This window comes from Anastrepha ludens, chromosome 5 (assembly GCF_028408465.1).
Source record: "Anastrepha ludens isolate Willacy chromosome 5, idAnaLude1.1, whole genome shotgun sequence".
NCBI lineage: Eukaryota > Metazoa > Arthropoda > Insecta > Diptera > Tephritidae > Anastrepha > Anastrepha ludens.
Window position 1 is genome coordinate 53,067,857 of NC_071501.1, and position 27,409 is coordinate 53,095,265.

The window sequence follows — 27,409 nt, forward strand, 5'->3', positions numbered from 1 at the left end:
GAAAAATTAAGGTCCAATGACTTCGCCGGACTATAAACCGCACCAAACAGTCACACCTTGTGGATAGAGAGGCTTTTCAACAATAACTCTTGGATTTTCTGAGCCTCAGATCCGACAATTTTGCTTGTTGACGAAGCCGCCGAGGTGGAAATAGGCCTGATCACTCAAGATGATTTTTCGATGGAGTTCCGGATCATTTTCATGCATTTCAACGACCCAATCAGCAAGGACACGACGTTGTTGATGATCGGCCGGCTTGATTTCTTGTGTTAACTGGACATTATAAGCCTCAAGACCCAAATCTTTATGCAAAATACGGTGTAATGACGTCTGTGGAATGCCTAATTCCAAAGAACGAAGAAGAATGGACAAAGCTGGGTTTTCTTCAACACTTTCGGCTACAACAACAATATTTTCAGCTGTTCTTGAGCGACATGCATGGGTTTTATTCTTCACATCACTAACTTGTTCCTACAGCTCGAATTTGTTCACCAATTTCTGTATTGCGGTCCGACAAGGTGCTTCACGATGACTTAAAAATGTTCATGTTTTACGATCCGTCTCTGCCAAATTTTCACCATTTTTATAGTGAATTTTAATAATTTCAATGCGTTCTTTAAGCGTGCATCGTTCCTACTTGTTAAATATCAAAAAATGGCAGCTTCAAAAGTGACATCTACCGAAATAGCGGGCTATCCATAGCCTGTTATTGGAAAACCCTTTATAATGTAACAGATTATACTTTGTATAAAGTCTTATTCTTTGATGAGAAGAAAAAGTTCAAGACTAAACATAAAACTCAAGGAAGTGTAAGTCAGTCAATATAAACTCGGTTAACCCTAATGTTAATGCGAGTCAAGCCAAACTTGGTTAGCAAAGTTGCAATCCAGCTCTAAGGGCAGCAGCGTACAACACACATACAGCCATACAAGCAGATGTTAATGCTAATGTTATCCAAACGAACAATCCGTCCGATGTTACGTTAACAGGGAGTCAATTGAAGCAATTACTAGGAGACCGACGCATTCATTTGCAGAAAGAGCAATCAACGATCAAAATGTTTGTACGTTGGTCTTATTGCAGAAAGAAAAATCATGCGTCCGAAAACTGAAAACCGAGAGTAAAACGACGCAAATAATTAAAGAAACTTCGTTTTACAAAGTACAAAGATACTATAGGTAAAACTCTCCGAATTGCAATACGAAAAACTCTTTAAGTTGCCACGAACAACTTCATTTTAAGACTTTTCAAACGACAGTGATCGTCGATATAAATATAAATAGTTTAAAAGGTGAAGCGTATTGGGAAACGGCTGTTGTGCTATATGCCAAAATTAAGGAAAAACACATTGAATTTCAGGAAGTTTCCACAGAAAAAACATTACTGAAGAAAGCGAATCTCCTTGGTCATTTCCGGTTGTACTAATGCCAAAGAAAAATAAAGGTATACTATTTTTAATAAACTATCGACACCTGAATGGCTTCACTACAACATACACATGCATATAAATTGCTGCATATGGATGATTTGTTTCATGCTGCAAACGCGACTCCTTTTATGCCCCCATAGATTTAAAATCTGGATATTGGATATACTGGAATAACTGCATTTACAACTCCTTTCAGAATGTTTTTTTTCACTAAAATGCCATTCAGACTGAAAAACGCGTCAGCCACTTTCCAGCGTCTTATCGATAAATTTCGCACACTTATCCTAGTACTCGCATATTTAGATAAAATTAAGATGTTCAAATGAGTTTCGTTGAAATGAAGAGCCTTGCGCGTATTTGGCAAACAAAAGCTTAAAATCTAAAAGGACGTAATTTTCAAGAGCCCAAATCCAAGAACTTTAAAGCAACTAGTTTCGTTTTTGCAAACATACTCTTGGTATCGGCCATTTATTCCTAATCTTTGCACTAACATTGAAGCCCGCACGATGGAATTTGTAATCAGAAGAGCAGAATGCAATCGATAGCCTTAAAAGATTGCTGCCTTCTCTACCAATACTGCAACATATGGACGAAACAGTGTCATTTGTCCTCAAAACCGATGCCAGGGATTATGCTTTCGGAGCTCTTTTACTGCAGGGAAAAAATGAAGAAGGGCATCCAATTGAGTATGCAAGACCTCTATTGCTTCCGGCAGAGAGAAGTTATTCTAATCCAAAACGTGAAGCTCTTGCCGTTGTGTGGGCCATATAAATGTTTCGTGGATATGTAGAAGGTTCAGAAGTAACTTTAAAAACTTTGATGATAACCACTTAAGTGGCTTAAATTACTTTTTAGTTTATAGCTTGAAATGCATAATTTAAATTTTGATTACAACAAAATATTATAGTAGATATATTGTCTCTCCCACCACGTTCGGAGATTGAAGCTAACATCAGTTCTTTTAATCAGTAATTCTGTCATTTGCAAACGATGATAAAAATGTCCCACAATATACAAATCGGAAATAAATTATGGTGAATATTATTTTTGGCCTTGGATGCGCGCAGAGATTTTAAATTTTATTACATTTGGCATTGAGTGCTTAAAATATAAGCCTACGAATATGAAGCCAGCCGGTCTACTTCAAACAATATGAGTATAAAGCTAACAAAGGTGGCAGAGATAGTTTCGTTTCATTTTTTCGGTCCCTTACCTTCTACGATCAAAGACAATCGTTAGATAGTTGTTATGGAGGGCTTATGCGGTCCCTGGGTAAAATTAGTATTACTGAAAGGTACCTCATCAGAGCTTCAACAACAAACATTTTAAACGAAATTGTTTTAAGAGTGGGTGCCACGTCACATACATGCAAACAACGGATGTCAGATTATTTCAGCTGTAATGCAAAATTTAACTCTCTATTCACTCGGCTATTTCATCCGCTAGCTAATCTCGTTGGGAGGAAAAACAGAGAATTCAAATATCAACTATAAATATGAGGTGTGTTCAAAAAGTATCGCGAATTTCGAATTTTCGCAGGTTACGTAAATTCCAATTTCGATTTTTTGTGGCGATATGTTGGTACTCATGTCTCTCACTCATGCCGACGAGTTTGGGCATTTTGAATGTTCAGTTAATTGTTGACAGCTGCTTTGCTTGCACATGTTTCGGCTCGTCTTCAATTTTTAACCTATTCAAAAAGATGGATCAAAGAACCTGTATCAAATTTTGTGTGAAAAACGAAATTAAGTGCGCGGATGCATTCCGAATGTTGACTGTGTCCTACGGAGAAGCTACTTTGGACCACCGATAAGTACAAAATGTTCTCAGAAGGCCGAGAAGATGTGAACGACGAAAAGCGTGCCGGACGCCCCAGCACTTCAACAACAGTCGAAAAAATTGATGAAGTGAAGAAAATGGTATCGGCCAATCGTCGAATCACCGTTAGAGAAATTGCTGAGGGTCTAGACATATCGATTAGCTCGTGCCATTCGATTTTTTTCAATGATTTGGGCATGAGACGGGTCGCCGCAAAATTCGTACCAAAACTGCTCAATTTCGACCAAAAGCAGCATTGCATGCACATTGCTAATGAGATGTTGGACTCTGTCCGCGACGACCCAAATTTGCTCCAGAGGGTCATAACTGGTGACGAATCGTGGGTTTATGGTTATGACGTGGAAACCAAAGCTCAATTATCTCAATGGAAGCTGCCGTACGAACCAAGACCGAAAAAAGCGCGCCAAGTTCGGTTGAATGTAAAAGTTTTGCTTACCGTTTTCTTCGATTGCAGAGACGTTGTGCATCATGAGTTCTTGCCACAGGGTAAAACGGTATATAAAGAATATTACCTGCAAGCTATGCGCAATTTGCGCGATGCAATTCGCCAGAAACGCCCGGATTTGTGGAGGAACAAAAATTGGCTCATGAATCACGATAACGCCCCTGCTCACACATCGTTGCTTGTGCGCGACTTTTTGGCCAGAAACAACACACTAATGATGCCTCAGCCACCGTATTCCCCAGATCTGGCCCTTTGTGACTTCTTCTTGTTCCCGAAACTGAAGAGGCCCATGAAAGAACGACGCTACGCTACGATTGACGAGATAAAGACGGCATCGAAGGAGGAGCTGAGCAAGATAAATAAAAATGATTTTTTGAAGTGCTTCGAAGATTGGAAAAACGTTGGCACAAGTGCATAATATCTCATGGGGATTACTTTGAAGTGGTCAAAATAAATAATTTTTGAAAAAACGCAAAATTCGCGATACTTTTTGAACACACCTCGTATAAGTTGGTAAAGACCATTCTTCATAGGATGGCTGCTCACTTTTGATAATATTCGCCATGAATATAGCTAACTGTGAAAGCACTGGGTTATCAGCAGCATTTCTTATATTTGGAAGAGATTTTATGAGCCCCTTGAAGCAAACTATGAGCTAAAAGCGGTGATAGAAGCAGAAAATGTCCAGCCACAAATAACGCAGTGTTTAACAGAGCTTGGTAATATATTGAAACAAAAATTATGTTAGAAGGAAACGTCGCCCTCAGCCGTCATTTAGCATTGGTGATAAGATTTTTGTTACAACACACGTAAGTAAAGTGAAAAAGTAACAACGGAATTTTCCACACGCAGAGATGGTCCATATCGCATTGTAGAAAAGAAAAGGGCAGCATGTTACGTTATTGCAACAAATGATAATCCGAATGAGCCTATAGCAAAACATCACGCAAGAGTTATGACACTACGAGTATATGAATGGCCTGATGTAGATCCAAAATATCTTTACAGAAAGCGATGCCGACCTAAAAATCATGCAAGCACAACCACCAGCACTGACGAACTACAATAGAATACTACACCACAACAAGTACCAGACTCGAAATAACTTCGACAAATCAACTGGAGTTCCACCATAATCACTCCCAGAGCTGTCATTATAATCGAGAGGATTTCTAAGTCAGGGGAGGAGAATGTATGCATGCTTCTAATGCTGCAATTTCTAAAGCCTTAAAGGATCCAATATTCTCTGAAATTCTTTTGCCATAAGTTTTTCTTTGCCTAAGTCTGAGCTCAAATTATTTTTAAATGAAGTGTGAGTTTATAATGAGCAGCACCTATCTCTAATTAGAATGTAACTGTACCTTGTTAATATAGATTACTATTGCATGACTATATAAATATAATTAAATAATTACTCAATTGATCGCTTGAAAACCTAACACTACAAAATTTCCATATAAAACCACATATACACAGAGCAACACCTCACTAGTTCGCCTTTCTTTCCACGCTCCATTACACACAAAATATTTTTTATTAGTTTGTTTTCAGCTGGAACACAATTTTTTTCATAATATTTTTTTTGATAATTAACAAAACAATATATATTAATTTTGAGGTGACTACCGCTCGTAAATGCATAGGCTCGAAATCACGGTCACGAAACACCAATTGGTCGAAAACATTTTTTCTAATGGTGGCCGCTCTTTAGCAGGCAATGGTAAATAACCACTGTATTTCGGCCTTGAGAAAGCTTCTAATAAAAGGCCTAAGTTTTGGAGGCGACGTAAAACTGTAGATCCCTTCATATGTGGAAAGCATCAAGACGACCACCACAAATAGGAGGAGAAGCTCGGTCCAACAACCGAAAAGCGCCAATTATATTATATTAAGATATTTTTTTTACAATATTAATTACTAAACATTTATAACATCAACTAAATATTTCACCAAAAACCTAATTTTATTTTATCTATTGTTAAATTTAGCTCTGATTCCAACAAAACGACGGAGCAAGACAAAACTCGTCTGCACAAAAGCTCGAGTGTGCGATCTGGAAATATCATAAAAAGTTGCTACAACTCTACAGTTCCTACAGTTTTGAATAAATTAAATGATTATTCTTCCAGTTTTAATAAGATGAGGCCAAGAAATAGGATTGATTTACTGAAGTAGTTGGTGAAGATCGTTTTGTTAAGGACTATGTTAGGACTATGAATAAGTTCGTGCGGGTTTTTTTCGAAATTTGAAACTTTATTGACGTAAAATGGTTACAAATTTAATATTCAAAATATTGTCCATCGCTTACTACTACTTTTTCCCATCTTTCTGGCAATTCACGGATTCCCTTTGTGAAAAATTCGGTCGGTTTTGCCGCAATCCACGAATCGATCCATTTTTTGACTTCATCGTAATTACGGAAGTGCTGGTCAGCCAGGCCATGTTGCATCGATCGGAAGAGATAGTAATCGGATGGCGCAAGGTCTGGACTATACGGCGGGTGGGGTAGGACATCCCATTTGAGCGTTTCTAAGTATGTTTTGACCACTTGTGCAACATGTGGCCGAGCATTGTCATGTTGCAAAATAACTTTGTCGTGTCTATCGGCGTATTGCGGCCGTTTTTCTCGCAGTGCTCGGCTCAAACGCATCAATTGTCGTCGGTAGACATCCCCCGTAATCGTTTCATTCGGTTTCAGTAGCTCATAATACACAACACCCAGCTGGTCCCACCAGATACACAGCATAACCTTCAGGCCATGAATATTCTGCGCCGACGTCGATGTTGAAGCATGGCCAGGGTATCCATACGTTGCCCGACGTTTTGGATTGTCGTAATGGACCCACTTTTCATCGCCAGTCACAATTCGATGCAAAAAACCCTTTCTTTTGTGCCGTTGAAGCAGTTGTTCGCATGCCATAAAACGGCGTTCAACGTCTCTTGGCTTCAATTCATACGGCACCCAATGGCCTACCTTTCGGATCATTCCCATGGCTTTTAAACGTTTGGAAATGGTTGATTGATCAACTCCCAAAGTTTTTGCAACCTCTTCTTGCGTTTGAGCCGGATCTTGATCGAGCAATTCCTCCAATTCGGTATCCATGAACTTTGGCGGCGCACCCTCGCGTTCTTCGTCTTCCAAGCCAAAATCACCACTTTTAAAGCGTGCAAACCACTTCTGGCACGTTCGCTCAGATAGAGCATGCTCACCATAAACTTCCACCAAGATACGATGACTTTCGGCTGCTTTTTTCTTCATATTAAAATAATGAAGAAGAATTCCCCGCAAAAACACATTATTTGGCACGAAATTCGACATTTTCAAGTGTGGTAAAAATATTGTTGTTTACGCTTCAAATAAAAAACTTATACTGACGTTTGTGCCTTACGACAGTAGCTCTCCAATGAATGTTTGGAAATGTGGATCGATGGAATAATAATCAAGTTACGCCATCTGTTGTAAAACCGCACGAACTTATTCATAGTCCTATTGTAATATCTTTAGCATTCGCGCAACCGAAGGGGAGGGTTTTGGGCTCCAAAAATATAAAAAATACCGGCCGAAACGTGAAAATTATGTTTGCACACTTTGCTTTTCATACGAAAATGGTTGAACAGAAATTCTATATTAGTTACTAGATTTTCAAAACAAAGATATACAGGTATAAGTACTTCTTGGCTTTCAAACACATTTTCCGGGTAATACTTCGAGTCTTGAAGAGAATGATATACTAAATTAAAAAAAAATGTTAAAAAATTTACAGATGGAATTAAGCCCTTAGTATGGTTTGTAATATGAAGAGTGAGAGAAAGGCCAAAAATAATTTTGAAATCTATTGAACTGTGCCGAAAATACCATATGCTTATAACACCACCTTTTATAAATATGCCTAGTCAACACTATGTGGATAAATGTATGCATATATTGGGTTGGCAACTAAGTAATTGCAAATTTTTTTTAGAAAATAAAAGACAATTTTTTCATGGAACTAAATAACTTTATTCTGTAATGTATTGCCCATTTTGAGCAATGACCTTTTGCCATCTTTCAGGCAGCATTATAATCCTACGCTCTGGTTTTTTATATCAAAAAAACTGAATCAGGTACGATTTGACATCATCATCATTATTGAAATTTTTACCATTCAAGGATTTTTGTAAAGATCGAAACAAAAAGTAATCAGATGGTTCAAGGTCAGGACTACATGGTGGATGTGACAAAACATCCCAACCAAGCGCCAATAATAATACTGCATTGTTTAATTTCGTTAGTTGCTCAATGTGGACATCAGAATTGATCGTTCGGTTGGGTGGTAAGAGTTCAAAGTAGACTATTCCTTTATAATCCCACCAAACTGATAACAAAACCTTCTTTTGGTGAATATCAGCTTTTGATGTTGTTTGAGTTGGTTCACCTAACCTGCTCCACGATCTTTTCTGCTTGATATTGTTGTAAACAACCCATTTTTTATCGCCAGTTATCAGTCGTTTTAAAAATGAATCATTTTCATTACGTTTTTTTAGCAAATCGCAGCTGTTAATGCGTTGCGTTAAATGCGTTTCTTTCACTTCGTGAGGAACCCATGTATCGAGTTTTTGAACATAGCCAAGTTGTTTTAAGTAATTTTCAATGCATGTATGCGATACATGAAGCTTCTCTGCAATCTCACGTGTTGTACTGTGACAATCCGAATCAACTTCAACTGGACGACCAGAGCATTTTTCATCTTTGAGTGAAAAGGATACCCAATTCAGACATCGCGGCATACAGATAACTCCTTTTAGTACTGTCGAATGTAGCTTTGAAGTCGACGAAAAGATGATGTGTGTCGATTCTTCTTTCATGGGTATTTTCCAAGATTTGGCGTATTGTAATTATTTGGTCGATGGTAGACTTTCTAGGTCTAAAGCCACGCTTATAAGGTCCAATCAGTTTTTTGATGGTGGGTTTCAGCCTTTCACACAATACGCTCGCTAGAACCTTATAGGCGATATTTAGAAGACTAATCCCGCGGAACGAGAAGTGTTCCTCCATTGCTCGTATATGCTGGTTTGTTGGGCAGTACTCTCTGAGAGCAGGAATGATAATCGAATGGCGAATCTTCTGGCTGTCTGTTGCTTGCAGCTTTTCGATGTTGAACATTCTTGGCGTAAGTAGATGTACGTTTTTTGTTGCACAGAGGCGTGTGCGCAGTTTGGCTTCAACGAGGTAATGATACGAGTCGGTGTTGGGTTTTCGGATCGTACGTACATCTAAAACACTAGAAGCGTGTCTTCCATCTATCACAACATGATCGATCTGGTTTCGCGTTTTTCGATCTGGAGACAGCCAGGTAGCTTGGTGTATCTTCTTATGCTGGAATCTGGTGCTGCAGACTACCATGTTTCGGGCCCCGGCCAAGACGATCAGCCTCTGTCCGTTTCCGGATGTTTCGTTGTGCAGGCTGAGTTTTCCGACTGTGGGACCAAAAATCCCCTCCTTACCTATCCTGGCGTTGAAGTCGCCAAGCACGATTTTTATGTCGTGGCGCGGGCAGCGCTCATAGGAACGTTCCAAGCGCTCATAGAAGGAATCTCTGGTCGCATCGTCTTTCTCTTTCGTCGGAGCGTGGGCGCAAATTAGCGAGATGCTAAAAAAACGGGCTTTGATGCGGATTATTGCGAGACACTCGTCCACCGAAGTAAACGACAGTACTTGGTGACGAAGTCTCTCTCCCAAAACAAATCGGATATCGAATTTGTGCTCCTTTACATGGCAGCTGTAGTAGACGTCGCAAGGTCCTACGCTTTTCTTGCCTTGCCTCGTCCATCGCATTTCTTGAATTGCAGTGATATCAGCCTTTACTCTCACGAGGACATCAGCTAGGCGGGCAGAGGCACCTTCCCCATTAAGGGACCGAACATTCCAGGTGCATGGCCTCAAATCGTAGTCCTTAGTTCATTTGCAGGGGTCGTCATCAGTGTTGGAAGTTCTCATCCGAGGCTTTCTATATCTTTAAGTGACGGGTCCCAAATCCAGCGCGCAACCAGCTATCCTGGAAATGTGCGTACGCTGTATGTAAATTTAAATCATGATCACAGAAATCTATCTATATGCGCTAGATTATAATCGATGTACAAGAATGTACAATTGATTCTAGGATAAGGTAAAGCAAACGATTCCTTACGTTTGGCAAATGACTCAAAAAAGCTCATAGCTCGATAATTCCTGGAAACTACTCAAACAACTGAGGATGACCTAATATTAACGAATGTTACATATACATGTATGTACCTAATGTTTTCTCCATACAATCGTCGTATATATTGTATTAATAATTCGCTTTTTTGATTCGCTTTCTATCGCCATTGCATTTAAGCGCACAAATACATACATACATGCAGTTTGTCTAATGGAAGCGTGACCGCCATAACTCAGAAACTATTTGACCAATTCGATTATAACAAATTACATTGATGGGCTTGTAATATTTATTATACGCAATATAGTAACCACCATTAGCTACTGGTTTCACATCTTTGAGTCATACTTTGTGTTACTTTCTGCGCAAGTTGTGGAGGCAATCAGCTCTAAATCAGCTGAATTTGCCTTGTTAACTGTTCAACTGAACAAATTTGTTTTCCTTTCAATTTTTGGTTTACTATTCCCCAAACATTTTCAACAGGATTGGCATTAGTTGACTGTGAAGGGCAATCCAACATTTCAATCCCATTTGTTGTTTCCACTCTAAACACCTTCGGATTCCATGCTTGGGATTGTCTTCTTGTAAGATGCAAGGATAGTTACTTCTTCCAAACATATTCGCAGCTAAAAATGACAATGCTTTTTGGTAAATTTTATTCATCAATACTGCATTTAAATTGGCGGTAAACACAAATAAACGGTCAAATATTTTTTTGGAGAAGCAGTACCAAACATGAGCCTTAGCTGGATTGCAACAGTTCGTTAAAGTTGTCGTTTATCAGCAGTGCACCAGGACAGGGCACTATTCGCTCAAAAGGAAGTATCGTCAGTGAATATTACGCAAGTCTTTTTTCAATGTGTGATAATGAGAGCAGCGGCTTTTTCAATCAATGATACATTAACACCCCTTTTCCTTAACACCTCTTCAGCTTCGCACAACGATAAGTCAACGGTGGGTAAAGTGTTTGCCAGTGTACGATGGAGTGCCTAGATTAAATTTCCGGATAAAGCAACACTGCCGTTCTAGGCCCCCCGGAAGTAATGCATAAGTAATTTCATGAAGGGAGTCTCCCCAGAAGAGGATTGTTTTAATGGCCACACCATTCGACGCAGTTGACGACGGTCGCTGTCAGTGCGAAGGCATTTTGAACCCAACCTCAGCCACCAAAAGCACAAAACGACAATGCTTAGTCACATACAAATCAATGATCTTCTGAACTTGCTTTGGAGAGGTTTTTACATCCTCTGGGGAAGTCGTCAACGTTTTTTACAGTGTTGCACCCATCACTGCTTCATAATTTTGCTACAGATACGCATAACATTTTGGACCTTTAGGGTGTGTACATGGGAACACTATGTCAAATCCTTTTCTCATATGCAGAACTCATTTTGTAAAAACAACGTAAATAAAAAAAATAAATAATTGGCGCGTACACTTCTGTTAGGTGTTTGCCCGAGCTCCTCCTCCTATTTGTGGCGTGCGTCTTGATGTTGTTCCACAAATGGAGGGACCTATAGTTTCAAGCCGACTCCGAACGGCAGATATTTTTATGAGGAGCTTTTCCATGGCAGAAATACACTCGGAGGTTTGCCATTGCCTGCCGAGGGGGGACCGCTATTAGAAAAATGTTTTTATTAATTTTGCTTTCACCGAGATTCGAACCAACGACCTCTCTGTGAATTTCGAATGGTAATCATGCACCAACCCATTCGGCTACGGCGTAAAAGCAAAGAACGCTTTCTAAATTTCTCACAAAACTAACAAATTGCACGACGCGTATTGCGAGAAGGATACGCCTATTTAGCAGCACTAGACATACTGTACCTATATATAATACAATAAAAAATGAAGAGTTTTGCGGTTTTGTAAATTATATAACCTATTTAATTTTGTATATACACCTAAAGTGTACTTTGTAAATTTAATGCATTAAAATTTCAGCTTGAGCAAGCTTTTATTTATGTCACCAGGCATGCGATAAAGTACTGTGGCGACCATATTGGATTTTGTTATTGTAGCAGCATAAGCATTCCCCATTAATGTTTGAGCGCTGGAGCGTCAGTCCATGGCCGTGTAGAAGTCCGGGTCATTCCGGTAATGTACAACCGACTGTGGTGACCATATTGGTAATAGCTTTTGCCTTTACGCGCAGGTGCTCTAATTTCAGTCTGAAATAAGTAAACAATAAAACACTAATGGCCAAAGAGGTTTGTTATCAATACTACAATCTTGCAAACCAATTAGAATGGTTGAAAATCACACCCGCAAATGAAGAAACCAAATTGAAAGTACTTGACCACGTTATGCTTCTCGTAAATTGCTGCTGGAGTGGTTAAAATGTACAATTTAGACCTGCAAGATATGAATGCAACACAAAATATACTTTTATTCTCAGGTCCGCGAAAATTTCATTCTTCATTTGCATTTAATAACTAGTTATAACACTCACTTCGTTATTATTAGGTGCGCAACTAAAAATCACGCTGTTTTTTTGATGAAAATACAACTGTATTCTGAAAAAATGGTTTCAAGTGAATCATTGAAAGTATTGTCCATCGCTGGCTACTACTTTTTCCCATCTTTCTGGTAATTCTCGTATACCGTCGCAGTAAAACTGTTCATATTTTGAGGCTATCCACAGATCAAGCCTTTTTTTGATGTCTTCATATGAATGGAATTGCTGGTCAGCTAGACCATATGCCATCAATCGGAACAGGTGATAATCGGACGGCGCAATATTTGAACAATATGGCGGGTTGGCTAGGATTTCCCATTTCAGTGTTTCCAGGTAAGTTTTAACGGGTTTGGCAACGTGAGGGCGAGCGTTGTCATGCTGTAGAATCACTTTTTCATGCCTCTCCGCGTATTGCGGCCGCTTCTCGCGCAGTGATCGATACCGATCCTCAGTGATGGTTTCGCTTGATTTTAACAGTTCATAATAAATAACACCAACTTGGTCTCACCAAATACATAGCATAACCTTCGCAGTGTGAATATTCGCCCGAGGCGACGACGTAGAAGTATGGCCGGGCAGTTTCCATGACTTTCTTTTCATGGGATTGCTGTAATGAATCCATTTTTCATCATCCGTTTCGATGCGATGAAGAAAACCCTACCTTTTTTGCCGTTCGAGCAGTTGTTCACAGGCGAAAAAACGACGTTCAACATCCCTTGGTTTCTGAATCATTCCCAAAGCATGCAATCGTTTGGAAATGAATTGTTGGGTAACTCCTAATATAGAAGCAAGCTCTTCTTGCGTTTGACATGGATCCACATTGAGCAATGCCTCCAATTAGGCGTCTTCGAAGGTTTTTGGCCTTCCTTCACGCGGACGGTCGTCAACATTAAAATCACCGTCTTTGAAGCGACGGAACCAATCTCGACACGTTGTTTCACTTAAAGCAGCATCTCCATAAACTTTTTGTAGCTCTCGATGCGCTTCAGCCGCCGTTTTTTTCGAATGAAAGAGGAAAATCAACACTTCCCGCAAATGACGATTATTCGGCACAAAATCAGACATTTTCACAAAACCAAAAGTATATGATACCAAAACAAAATCACTAATGTGTCGAAGCAGTTTGTTTACCATATGTCTAGCGTGGTTTATGACGTTTAGGCGGCATCTATTGACAAACAGCAGGAACTTAGTTGCGCACCTAATACAATCACGGCTACTTCTTGTTCATCGCACAAGAGTAAAAAATGAATGCCGATAAAATTGTATGGCCATTTGAGCCTCATTTCTGGTGAAGTGGCTTAGAAAAAATTGTTGGTGGATTTGCAGCAACAATAATCAAAGATTAGGAAATGCCTCTACTCTCTGAAAAATTCTCTATTTGGGTTGGTATTTACTTCGACGATATCATTGACCCTTATTTCTTTGATTTGGCGCCTTCACTTTCATCCGAAAGCGGTCCACTACGATTGGAGTAATCCTTATTTCTCAGTGTATTTCTCGTAATCGTAGTCAATTTGTGTGCCTCCAAGTTGTTTGATTTGGTAGAAATATGTTCTACTGCGAAAAATGTTCTACTGAACATAATTTACAATGTCTAAACTACTGGTTTATCCAATAAATTTTTATTATACTGCTCGATGCTCTTTCCCAATGTTTATTCGGTACTCAACACTTCTTATAAATACAAGAATTGTGTGAAGCTATCGAATTTTACTACTTGCTACAGGAACTTGAAACTCAGTTTACTTGTTACAGGAACTTGAAACTCATTTGCTGTGCGCATGGTTTGGAATGAATCTGCGATCTTGCGCTTGTTTGACTTAAACTGTAAAGTATTCCAGTATCGTATTATTTGGTTAGCAATGTAAGTTGGAAAATTGGAGCTACAGTCTGGACGATCAAACAATACATCTGTAGATAGTATATAGTATCCCAGGTCAAGAAAATGCAATTGATTCAGTTGAATGACAAATCCACATTGTTACTCAGACTTTTCATACAAGTTCGGCCAATCAGCCCTGGCAGAAGATGGAGTCTAATTGTTCTGTTCTAATTCAAATGCATTAATTGTATAACCGAAGATGTGAACTAAGTGACCAAGATAAATGGCAATGGCTGAAATACTGGAAAATAAAAGACAAAATCTGCTCAAGTTACCTTTACTCTCAAACGAAACACTTGCAACACTCAATAATGTAAGCATTCCCCAAAATGAAAAAATAAAAATATCTTGACATGCACCTCGATAGCAAACTCACATGGAAGACGCATATTTTCACCACACGCAAAGCGCTTAGAATTAAACTCCGAGACATGTCGGTAGAGTACTGCTTGTCTTTCATAAGGAAACTTTTTACGTTTTATTTTCTCGTAATAATGTTATTTTATTTTGCCCTGCGGCCGGATACGGTTGGTTGGTTGAAGGGGAGATTCATCCTGAATGCAATTAGCGCCTCCACACCATTTTGTTGCCACATCCTAGCTACCAATTTGTTTAGCGGCTATATCCAGTTACATTATGGTTATATCCAGTCTATGCGGTTTAAGAACCTTATTAGATTGTTGACGTCTAAATCAGCCAGTTCTTTGACACTCTCGAACAGTGGTTTGTCAAGGGTTGACATTCTCTCCTTTCATAGGGCAGGGAATTTACAGAGGAAATGGAAAATCGTTTCCTTTTTTGCTGGTTGTTTGTGTGCGTTGTGAGGTATGCACATTTTGGCTGCTTGTTCCCTAATAGACCAAAAGCCAGTTATGGCTACCGAGAGTCTCCAGGCGTCTCGTCGTTTCATGTTTATCAATGTTGACATTTGTTTGAGGTTGTAGGTGCGTCTGGTCTCTCCATTTACTTTCCACGATTCGGAGGTATCTTGAGAAAATTGTATTCTTGATTGCACCCCGTGGCGTGCATATTAATTCTCCAAAAACGTTATTCTTGCCAGGTCATAAGCTTTCAAAGGTAAAGGTAACGTTATGGTTTTCAATCAAGGTCGTAAGGCTATTCCTACTTTGTTCTACCAGTTTAGAGGTTGGTGCAGTCGAAATATAGCTATCCGAAAGAATAGCGATATTGCCCTTAAAAAAAGAGAAATCTTACTAGCTTCTCCAATCCGCCTGGTAGGAAGACGCACGGCATTAGGAAGACACACAGCTTTTTCAATTCTGAGCCTATGCGAATACATACCTGCTCCAACACCTTAATCCGTTATAGAACCATCATTAAAGACGTGTGTGTAGTGTTGAACTTGTTTAGTAAGAATCCCTTTCTTCATTCCTCCTGAGATGGAAGAGAATGGGGAAGAGGGCACACATATAATCATTTTTCAGAACCTTTAACCGTGCAAAATAGCAACATTTTCTACCCGAAAATTAAACTTTAATTGTTCCAAAAGTAAATGGAAGTCTTGATGCTTATTATCTTATGTAGACCGTATAATCTTTTATATCACTTAGTACTTCATGTCCACAGTAGGCTTCGAACTCAGGCACTACCGAATGGTGTATACATACCTACATATATGTTTTATTATATTCAATATATATGTATATTGTGGAATGCATATGAAATATGCAAGATTTATACAGGGCGTATGACAACATTTCGTACATCGAGATGACATTTTTTTTCGAGAAGAGAAAACACAATTACTTTACATTTTAGTTACTAGGTGCGGAAAAACTAAGATCATATTCAAATTCTAGAGGCCATTTCACATAAGACTTAGTACAAGTTTTTGTTTGTCGATTAGTATAATTTGACATTTGCGAAATAATGAATTTCGAGATGTTAATATCCAATTATTTAAAGGAATGTGTGAATAGAAAAAAACTTGGCTTGGCTACGAATTGAATCACAATATCTGCAACATAATCTTTGTGACCTTTGCTTTCGATTGATTTGTACAGTATAATTGATTATAGCTGTTAATTATTTAGCCTTCTCAACTCTTTGTTAGGTTACCCAGCTCTTCTAAAAGTTTTAAAATCTTTCACATTTCACAAACAAAAACAAATAATAAAAGAAGTTAATATCAAAATATTTGCTGAATACATAAATCATTTCTTTTACTTCAGTACATTCACATGAATCCCCGATAATTGAATTAAAATTATGTAACTCTTTAGGTTTCGGTCAGGAAATAGGTACCCATTTCTCGTTTAAATGAATGAAGCAATTGATCCACTGCCCTCGTAATTGTTTTCGGAACCTACGTGCAATATTCTGATAGGGATCAACACTTTTTCTCACAAAATTTGTCCAGCATGAAAAAGACCGTAACTGTATACATTGGCCTCCGCATCTTAGTTTCTATTGTGTAAACTACCTGGCTACTCGAATAATTAAAAACACTGTAAAGCCATTTTTTCTACAAAGTTCACTAAATTTCACTTAAAATTATTTACTTTTACTGTTTAACTTGCACTGCTGCTTCTACAACTATATATGTACGTAGGTACGTACGCCTAAAGAGTTTGTGCCTAAAACGCATGTGTTGCCAATTAAAATCTTTTCCCAAAATAAACGCGTGTATATATATCTATATGTGCGCACTTACATACATATATGTAATATTATGTAGATTTCCAATGATTCGCGGTCTTTCGCAATTAATGGGCGGAAATTACCCATTCTCGCGCTACCTGCATATAGCAGGTGAATGAGGTTAGAAACCTTTCATGGCCGCCTGCTCTTCTTCCTACATCAAAATTCACCTGCAACTTTCATAACCGCGCCTTTTAGACTTTTACAACCCGCTGCAACCACTCTTACAAAACATTTTTATCTGATACGTTCACAAGAGAATTTCTGACAAAAAATAGGCGGAGCTGCATAAAATATTTACACTCAACTGAGCGCCCGTTGGATATCCGTGCAAGCAATGTATTCGCCTTTGCCGTTTTATGAATGGCAATTCAAACGCCCACTTTTCCACCAACAACAACAAATGGTTTAGCTCGTGTTATGAAGCCAACACACATACACTTACGTGAAACCACCACCAACAATAATGAAATCAAATATACAGTTACACTACTATCACAATCAACTCTTTGGCACAAATAAAAGTGCTATGTGAAAGCCCTTCGCCTTAGTGTTCATCTACATACATAGGTATGTATGTGGTATATAATCAGATGGATGAGACCTTATTTCGTGATTGAGCTTTGTCGAAACCAACTCTCCGGGTGAGATGTTTCTAAAAGCTCCGAAAAAGCCGAGAGCGCACAGTGTTTTGAGGATTAACAAATTCATTCAAAGTACACTGCACATATTGCGCTACAATATTTTAAGAGCAGTAGCAAAAAATTATATAGAACGAAATTTTAATGTGCAAAAATAAAACTATTTAGGGCGCGGTGGAATAAAAACGATACTTCTGATTAAGACATTGCTGCGTTTTCTGGTTCTGAATACTCCATAGATTAACAATTAACAATTTGACGGAATTTAAACTTTGCCATGAAATATCTCGAAAACCGCTTCATCGCTTTCAATCGTTATACATCGCGAATTAATCATTTCTTCCAAAGAATTTGTAAGCCCTGGTGTTTTCCTAAGCATTCTACTTTTTGAGACTCATTTGTGGTATACCTATCTTTACGGAATCTGTTAAATTGACGGGTACGCTTATCTCGTAAAGGGAACAAGATAAGATAACTTTGTTTTCCTCAGATCTATGTAAATCAGGAAATTTTATCTTTACTGTATATAAAAGTAAGCCGTGTAAGCAGGATACTCTATAAACAGTGTTGGCATTAGCCTGCCCTGCCAGAAAGCAAATAGATTAACGAAACCAAAGCAAGACCGAGTCTTGTCGAGGCCCTATGCACCCGAGTGGAGTGAACAAGGAAAAAAAAATATAAACAGTTCTCCAGAGCCAAAATATCCGAAGAATTAGATGTAGAAAGAAAGGGGAACATTTGAAAACGATCAGGCGCTTCTTCATCATCTATAATATTACAAGAGCGAATGAGTGGAATATCGCATATCTTGCAAAAAAGTGGTACGCGGAAAATGCACAAGCAAAACGGAATATATCTGAAAAATTGTCCTGAGTAAGTTTACCCGTTAGTATTACATATTATTTATTCTTCATACTTTAATTCAACGTAAAGGCAAATATTATGCAATTTGGAGTTAACTTGAATAAGTCGGTTGTTTAAAGAAAGTGCGTTTTTTTATTTACCCGTCAATTTGCCGAGTGCTGTAGAGATAGGTATATAGGCACATAGAAACGTTCGTAAACTTAGTGTTAAATTTTTATGCTCTGCTTCTATTTCTATATTACAGAAAGGTGTATATGGCATAGAGAGTAAAAAAAAATTAACAAACAGGTAATTTGCCAAATATAATGTAGAACTTTAAAGTAGAGTTTCTTTTTATCAGTATTTTGTTTTAACAGCTCTTTTAAGTTTAAAATCCACTATTTGGATTCGATTTCACTCGAGAATCGTATAAAAATAATTAAAGTCCAGTACGAAAATGGGGAATCGGGGAACACTACATTTCGCTAAATTGAAGAGAGTTCACATGAACGGGGCTTTAGACGTTGAATTTTGCAATTCTTAATTTTATCCCAGAAAATCTGTACAGTTTTGCTGAAAAAATCTTCTTCTGGTGCCCAAAGAAAATGTGATATTTAGGCATTCGAAAATTTAGTATGCTGAATAGCATGAGTTGTGGCACAGAGATACCCACATTCTCGTACATATGGTAACAATCGGTCTTTGACATATTTTTAATGCTATGAATATTGACAATATATGGTTTCAACAAGACTGTGTGACAGGTGAAACTACTACCACTTATATTTAGCCTACAACAATTTTGTTCCATTTGAAGCAACAACGAACTTGCATAATATTTATTAAATGGCACCATGTTTGACATGCTTGGATTGTCACATGGGCATACCCCATTAAGTACACCTTATTTGTACTACATATGTAATATACATAAATTATTATTATCTTTTATAGGGTATATATACAATACAATATATCCCTAACTTAATTAGCACACTGGCTACTAGGGCCTTCAGTGCTATGTATCATACATAAATTATTTCAACAAAAGGCAACGAAATTTTAGAAATGATTTTAATTCAAATTCAACCCATAATTCAATAATCAAACAAATATTAGATTCAGAACACCAACAAGCGCATTTGAATTTGAAATCTATGTTTAGGGATTTCCATAGTTTTCTCAAGGCTAAAACTAATTTAAATTAAGTCGCCAGAAGTAATTTAGTTGTTTTTTGCCACCTCGGTAACTTGGTATTCGGGAAACTTTACAAAAACAACATGTATGGGAAGTATCCACATTACCTGCATTGTAACTTTTGAGAGTTCGGTCTGAATACCCTTATTATATTTTGATTTTGGGTTAGCGTTTGAAATCCTTGTGTCAATATATTTTTCTAATGGTAAACATCACAGATTGCAATAATCGCTCCACTGTCTCCTCGCTTTCCATGTGTCAGAGCTTTAAGGCGATGTTACCAAAAATTTATTCTAAGTTACGAAGGGTGGCTTCGTTTGTACAATCGAATCGTGACACATGGACATAAATATATGTACATACATATGCATATACAAATGAGTTTATAGTTCTGTCCTGAAGTCTGCGCATGGCTGTTATTTGTGTTGGTATCAAAGCCGAGCTCTGTGGTACCAGCAAATTACAGCATCGGAATGGTTGGAAGAGCATTCAAGTATGACGCGCTTTACCGTTCACAACGAGGTGACGCGACAGAACACGACTTCCGACGATCCGCACACGTTACAACGGTCTACATTTCTATGCCGGGAATATATACCTGTACAAAAAGCTTGAGTCGGCCATTCCACAACTACCGCGACATACACCCTTCACAATATTTAGTGATAATTGACATATTATTCAAAGTGGTTGGGCGGCAGTCGCGAACGGATCCGATTTCATAAAGTTTCGACTTCCAAAAAGTGCTAAGATTGTAAAATAAGTTAAACAAACATCATTTCAGCCATTTAAAAAAGTAAAACCAATCAAATTCTTTAAATGTGAAAAATACAAAAAAAAAAAAAAGAAATAAAGGAAAACAGAACATAAAACACAAATCTATTATTTTAATAAGAAAAGCCTATATATGTATATGTATTACACGTAAAAAGGCTGTTTGCAAATCTCAGAATATCAATTATATAAGTGTTTTTTACTATTGTTTAAACTTCTGAAGATTGTGTGAAAAACAATTTTCTCTAAATGAGAATGGAAGATCCAAACCTCGCCGAACAGTATGTGCAGGAATTCGTGCTTGATCATCTCGAGGACGGTTCAGCTACTGTTACAGCTATCGGAGTAAAACGTGAGGACCACAGTCCGGCGGCAAGCACGAAAATAGCCTGGACAACAACCACAATAACACCGGAAGAAGAAGAGCCTACCGATCCTCCCGTCATTAAGATGCGAACCTTTCCACAAAGTTGGCATATGGATGAGCGGCGTCTACAACCATTGTCACCGCCACCGGAAATGTATACACACGGCCCTATGGCTGGACAGGCAATACTTGTAAATACGTCCGTTCCCGGTGGAGTACCATCGACACCTCCTGAAACTCCACCGGTCATCAGTTCACCCAGCGGGAGTACATGTGCCCAAACATATGCCACGATTACAAGCACTCCCTACCCAACGCATCGCCAACCTACCGCCAGTGCTGGCCTCACACAAGAAATGATGTGGCTACCAAACTCCATGCGTTCAGATCCACAACCATTGGATTTACGGCCTCTCGCTTGTCCCACACAAGAGGAGGAGTGGGAACGGCAACGTGAATATATGCATGCCTCTGCAGCTGTGGCGGCCGTCAATCATCATCATGGACATTTGGTGGCGCAATCACAACACCATCCGCACCACCATCATTTTCAACCGATTGAACACTTAGCACCTATCAATATGCATACATCTTACCATACTGGTATAGCCGTTAGTGCAGCAGGCATTGGAGGTAGCGGTAATGGGGGTCAAGCGCCATCCAGCGTATCAGGCACCACCTCTGTCGTTCACCTCACTAGACCAATGTCGGTGAGCTCCTCTCGATCTTCGACAAATTCACCACGCACCTGCTCTAGACAGTACAGTACCTCAAGTAACTTAGGTCTTGAAGACTGTATCAGCGATGACCTTCTAACCACACTATCCGTGCGTGAATTGAACAAACACCTGCATGGCCGTCCCCGCGAAGAAGTTGCGCGCCTTAAAGCAAAGCGTCGAACGCTGAAAAATCGTGGGTACGCACAAAACTGCCGCTCAAAACGTTTACTACAACGGCATGAACTGGAGAAATCCAATCATCAATTGAATCAAGATCTGCATCGTTTAAAATTAGAGTTCTCACGTGTATGTCATGAGCGTGATCAACTAAAACAACGTCTGCAAATGCGAATGAGTAGTAGTAGTGGTAGTGTGATTGCTGCGATATCGAATGCTACCGAAGGCGGAAATTCTGGGGTGATCACCGTCGGGCAGTCGAACTTGAACACTGATAGCCAAAATTCGCCAGAGTTCTACCTTTGACGCCAACTAGCTATCGAAGGGCAGCAAGCGGCAGCTGCCACGTCCAGTCACCATCTGCCACATTCCCATCCGCACGGGAATCAGTGGCCAGCGCGATACCCTCAACATCTGCATCAGCATCCAACTACCAATGTGACAATCTGAATGCGATCAAAGGCTAGAGAGTTTGCTTACTGTGAAGAACACAAAAGTTAGAACATTTCTGTGACGAAAAAAAAATTTAATATGTACATACAACTATGTAAGTGAATAAGGGCGATCATTGCATATTATTTGACAGATTCTCCCAGCGCTTCGACTGCACCTAATAACAATAAGCATATCCCAGAAATATTGTACATATATATATAAGTAGAAAGGATGTATTAACTCTTCATACATCCATAGAGTTTGTAAATGTATTTAAAACTACTAATATCAAATATTTGGTTTAATCGGATCAGTTCCTCTGTTCAAGGTGTAAGCAATGTCTTTTGGCTTAAGTTAAGCGGAAAGTAGTCGCAAAATACTTGTTCGATTAAAGTATGTGTTTTTTTTTTACTCGAACGCGATTATTTAAAAAATAATAATTTTTAGATAAACTCATTCATAATGTTTGACAATAAAGTAATAAATGTTGTGTTTAGCTCTTAGCTTCATATATGATAGTGTATAACACACAGTATGAGTGTACCAAGGGTATAATCAACAATGTGCTGGAGTCGATTTTCAATTGAAATCTGAAATATCCTTATAAATGCTAATTTAAATTATCGATTATGAATAGTGTTGGTACCACGCCTACTACTTTTGTATTAAGTTTAAAAAACGTATTATTTACAGTTAGTTAGACGTTAATTAATAAAAAAAAACATAGAAGGTGTTTCGTGGATTTTTATTCAAAATTAAAGATTTCATGTATTTTGTTGTATGTTAAAAAAAATTCGAGGCTAAATCTGTACAATAGACAATAGAGGTCAGTAAGGGATTGATTTTCTTAGTCTTGCAAAACTCTTGCACGGTGCACGGGGAGGAATGCCAAGCTTTCAGATCCCATGCAATAGCACAACAAAAAAGTCTGTAAAGTAAGCAACAGCGAAAACCAAGTTTATCTTCAGGTTGTGAATTGTAGCATAACAAATGCGACCCTCTACTAGCTGATTCTTGTTATTCTTTCATTGTAACCTTGCGGTGTGGAGCGTGAATACCTACTCTCGTACACTTTCTTACTTTAATATGGAATAGATAATCTCCCTAATATGCAAAATAACAAAGCTACCCGGTATTTTTCATTTTATACATAAATGTATACATAGAAATTTCAAAGTTTAAAAAGCAATTTGTGTAATTTCGACAGAAATATTAACAGTTTCTATAAAATATGATATTTTCTTCAAAATCATTAAAAAGGCGTTAATCGTTATTATAGTTTATGACTTTTTGTTGAAACTGGATTTACTTTTAGTTAACCAAAATTTGATTATTAGCGATGTGATGATTCGTGATTGACAAAAGTAAAAACCAGAAAACTACTAGTATCATATTAATACAAGAATCATAGAATCCAAGATTGCGCCCATAAGAGAGACGCGACGTCAAACTGGTTCAGTTGCGTTAACAAAAGGTTGCGAACGAGAACACAAAAAAAAAATCTCAAGCAACACTCGAATAAATTGCACTAGTGTGACGTCACACACAGCGATTCTGGCAAATTCACCGAAAGCGGAATTGGGGTAAAAGGTGGGGTAAGAGATAAGGATATACATCAGAGATTTATGTAACCTCCAAACGGAAACTTAATAATATTAATATACATAGATTGGCGAAAAAGGAAACAATTATTTTATTTTGATAAAATCACAGAAATAATTGAAGTTGGTCGGCATGCTAGTAGCCATCGCCCAGAAGCTAAAGATCGACCATAAAACAGTTTAAGCCATTTGCGCAAAATTTTTACGCAAAAACAAGAGATTTCTTTTCCCCCAAACTATAAAATTTTTTTCCCAGAAATTCTTTTCTCTAATTTTGTGAACGACGGTCACAATGGCCTATATGCTTACATGTGCGCACATGCAGGCGTTCAACTCTTAACTATAGTCCTATCTCCGGTGGTTCGCGCACTGCTACAAACCGGACAATGCCACATTTTTCCCTCTATAATTCGAACACTAAATTCAATAATACCTACGTATTTTCGACTTATTTTGTATAAAGTGATTTGTATATTCTAACGGTATTTTATCAAGAATTTTCGTTTTTCTTAATTTTCATATATTTTTTTATTATTGTTATCATAACGGACGGATGTGAAATTAATATTGGCTATAATTATACCAAATAATGGATAAAAAAAAGTATATCTTTAACAAAAAAAAAAAGAACCGAAAATGAATTGATTTTGGTGTTTAATTCGTTTTTCTTTTATAAAATTTGATGAAAGCAAAATTTCTTGAATAAAAACGAGTTCTCAAGACTATTTTGTTAATTTTCATACTGGACAATAGAGTAATTCGCACGGCCTAGCACTTTGCGGTTGATGCCGCCACAGTAGCGGCATTCCCAAAACGTCGTAAAAGTCGCTGCCGCCAATCCGTCATTAAGACGAATTGAATTTTCAACACTTACCTATGTATATCGTCATATAAACATAACCCTATTAAATGCAATAAATCAGTTTCAACGAGTTCAGTGCTTTCTAATATCCATATATTTGCTTTAAATCACTAAGGGAGAAATAACTCCGAAAAGCTAAATTTGCTCCGACTAGGTTGGTATTCCCATCAGAGAAATTTGCCAAACGCAAAGGCTTAGAGATTTCAGCTGTCTGGAATACCACTGTCGGCAGACAACGGCAAACCTCCGAGTGTATTTCTGCTTTTAAGCATAGTGATATTTTTTCAGAAAATATTCTGCCAATCCACGCAAATGTATGAAAGTGATGATGAGATGAATTTTTCTTGATGCAGTCACAAGTATGGAAAGTCTTTTGTTGGGCGAGCGGATTTGATTATTTACAAAAACCATACTTGTTAAAAACTTATTGTAAGCACAGAAGGTGCAATTCTACGTACATATATATTGCAAAGTTCGAAAACATAGTCATTGCAACGCCTGACGGGCATGACTAATTGTAATGTAACTCCTTGAAAAAATAGTATCTGAAATCCTTACACATTTGTAGATTATGGTTGTAAATTAAGCTCAAAGAACACTAATCACACTGCGTTACAAATTATCTTAAATTAACATACAGAGTGTACTTGCAGCAAAGGTGTTTTATCAATTGATATAGTTTGGTGATTTGGCAAAATTTTGTTTTTTTAAAGGAAGTGTTACACTTTCGCCGCAAATAAGCAAATTGCTTATCGAATGTGTTCTTAAGTTATATTAACCCTTTTGCATCATTCGACGGAATAATCCGCGAACAAAAACTCTCTCTTATAACCAAGAACAATAAATTATTTTTCTGTTAAGGTTTGAGGAAAATAAATAATTTTAGTAATCCTGTAACATTACCTTTTAATTAGAACAAACAGTAAACGTGTTGCCGACGCAAGGTATTAAGGACACAAGGTAATTTGAGTACATCGCGCATTTCAAGCGGTGATGTGAGCACATTGTTATCCCTTTTGACTCCACTTTGATGCAGAAATGCCTTTCCGTTATAGTTATGTTTTAATTTGTATTTGGTATCCTAAAAAATATGTAATTTAGTAAAATGAGAATTGCGTTCCCTTCTATACTTACTTTTAAAATCCAATAAAATAATATTGAGAACCATTTATTTTCACACCATATGCACTTGTACATATGTATGAATGTATTGGCAAGCATGTGCTCGTGCCGATTATAATCATATGGCATCATACAAATAAGAGTAAAATTGTTTGTAAGATTGGGAGATTGGCGTGTAATGTTATCAAAACACAGAATATGTGAATACAATGTATAAATAGTGTATAAATTAAACACGTGCTTGCTTTTGTTGATTAGTTATATATGTATATAAATAGATTAACTTGAGTACTTATGTAGATTTGTAATGCAAAATGCAATTAAATGTACACACAAGCGACTTTGAATCGTAATCTGGTGCAAAAAAGTGATTAAATGCATTTACCACCAGACATTCATATGCATTTAGAATTCTTGGCTTCTCTAATGAAATAATAAAACAATTGAAAACTTGCATTAAAACAAACATATGTATATGTTTGACTATTTTTAACGAAGTTCTTGTTAGCTCTAATTGCGTAGATGACGAGTCGCATATCCATTTTATTCAAGAAAAGCGGCAGCCTGAGCTGAATGGGTTGGTATGTGACTACCTTTCGGTAGAATGGTATACATAAAGGTGATAAAAAAAGTTTTTCCCAATAGCGTTCTCCCTCAGCAAACAATGGCAAACCTCCGAGTGAATTTCTGCCGTAAAAAAGCTTCGCATAAAAAAAAAACAACTGACGTTCAGAGGTATCATAAAACTGTAGATCCCTGCACTTGTTGAAAAGCATCAAGACGAACACCACAAAAAAGACAAGGAGCTCGGCCAAACACCTAATAAAGGGTATAAGTGTCAATTACATATACATTAGGCCAGATCGATTTGCCTCCCCACAAAAGACACTAAAAGTTCGACCCAAATTGGGGGGCATCAGAATTCGTTTTAGAGGTATGGTTTCTTCGGCAAAGTTACTTATTTTGATCCCTAGAATATGATTTTCACAGAGCAGTGAGCGCTTTTTAAATCGACCCAGCCTAATATACATATATACAAATACGTATGCACGTCCAGTTCAAAAACAATACCTTTTCATAGCTTTAATGCGAAAACAATGTAGTCTAACTGAGATCCTCTATTCAAGTGAACAAATAAATCAAGCAGAGTATTAAGCTGCTGAAGTTTTACTGCTGCGAAATACCGTTAGATGGAACAAGAGGCCTCTTCTTTTCGCCAAGAGTTAGCAAGTGGCGAATAGATGAAGCAACTGATACAAATGAATATATAGTATACCGGCAATGCGGGATGAGAGCTGCCCTAAATTACATGCGTTGGTAAGGTAGTGCGGCTTAATGGCTAGCAGCGAATCTTACTCGAAACTTTGTTGTTGCTTTCGCATGCAAATTTTACGCCATTTTAATCGAGCACAGAGATAGCGAGCGGGAAAATGGCGAATAGAAGAGACCTAATATTTTGATGCATGTTTATTTTCGAGCAAAGTACAGTCTTTACTTAAATGATCAGAAACCCTTGTATTACTAGATTAAATACGGTTGCTTAATAACCTTTTTATTCCATAAAAATTATTGCCTCTAATCAAGTGATCTGGGCCGTATATGTACCTACATATATGTACTATATAATTCAAAGAAGTTCAACGACGTCAAATCATTTTATCGCGATGGCCATTTACAGCGCACTGACGCGTGAAAACGAATTTTCAATCCGTACCACCGAAATTCTTACCATTTCATGCGGCTTCTCATGCGGCTCGTTGGATGTGAAGCTG

General features: G+C 37.9%; 1 protein-coding gene across 1 annotated transcript; it reads left to right on the forward strand.

Moving 5' to 3' along the window:
• Nucleotides 1-20,016: 20,016 nt before the first annotated feature.
• Nucleotides 20,017-24,156, forward strand: LOC128863938 (transcription factor MafB). The gene is given in 1 exon segment (XM_054103366.1): nt 20,017-24,156. A coding segment is annotated over 1 exon segment (1,464 nt). The 5' UTR covers nt 20,017-20,603; the 3' UTR covers nt 22,068-24,156.
• The last annotated feature ends 3,253 nt before the right edge of the window (nt 24,157-27,409 follow it).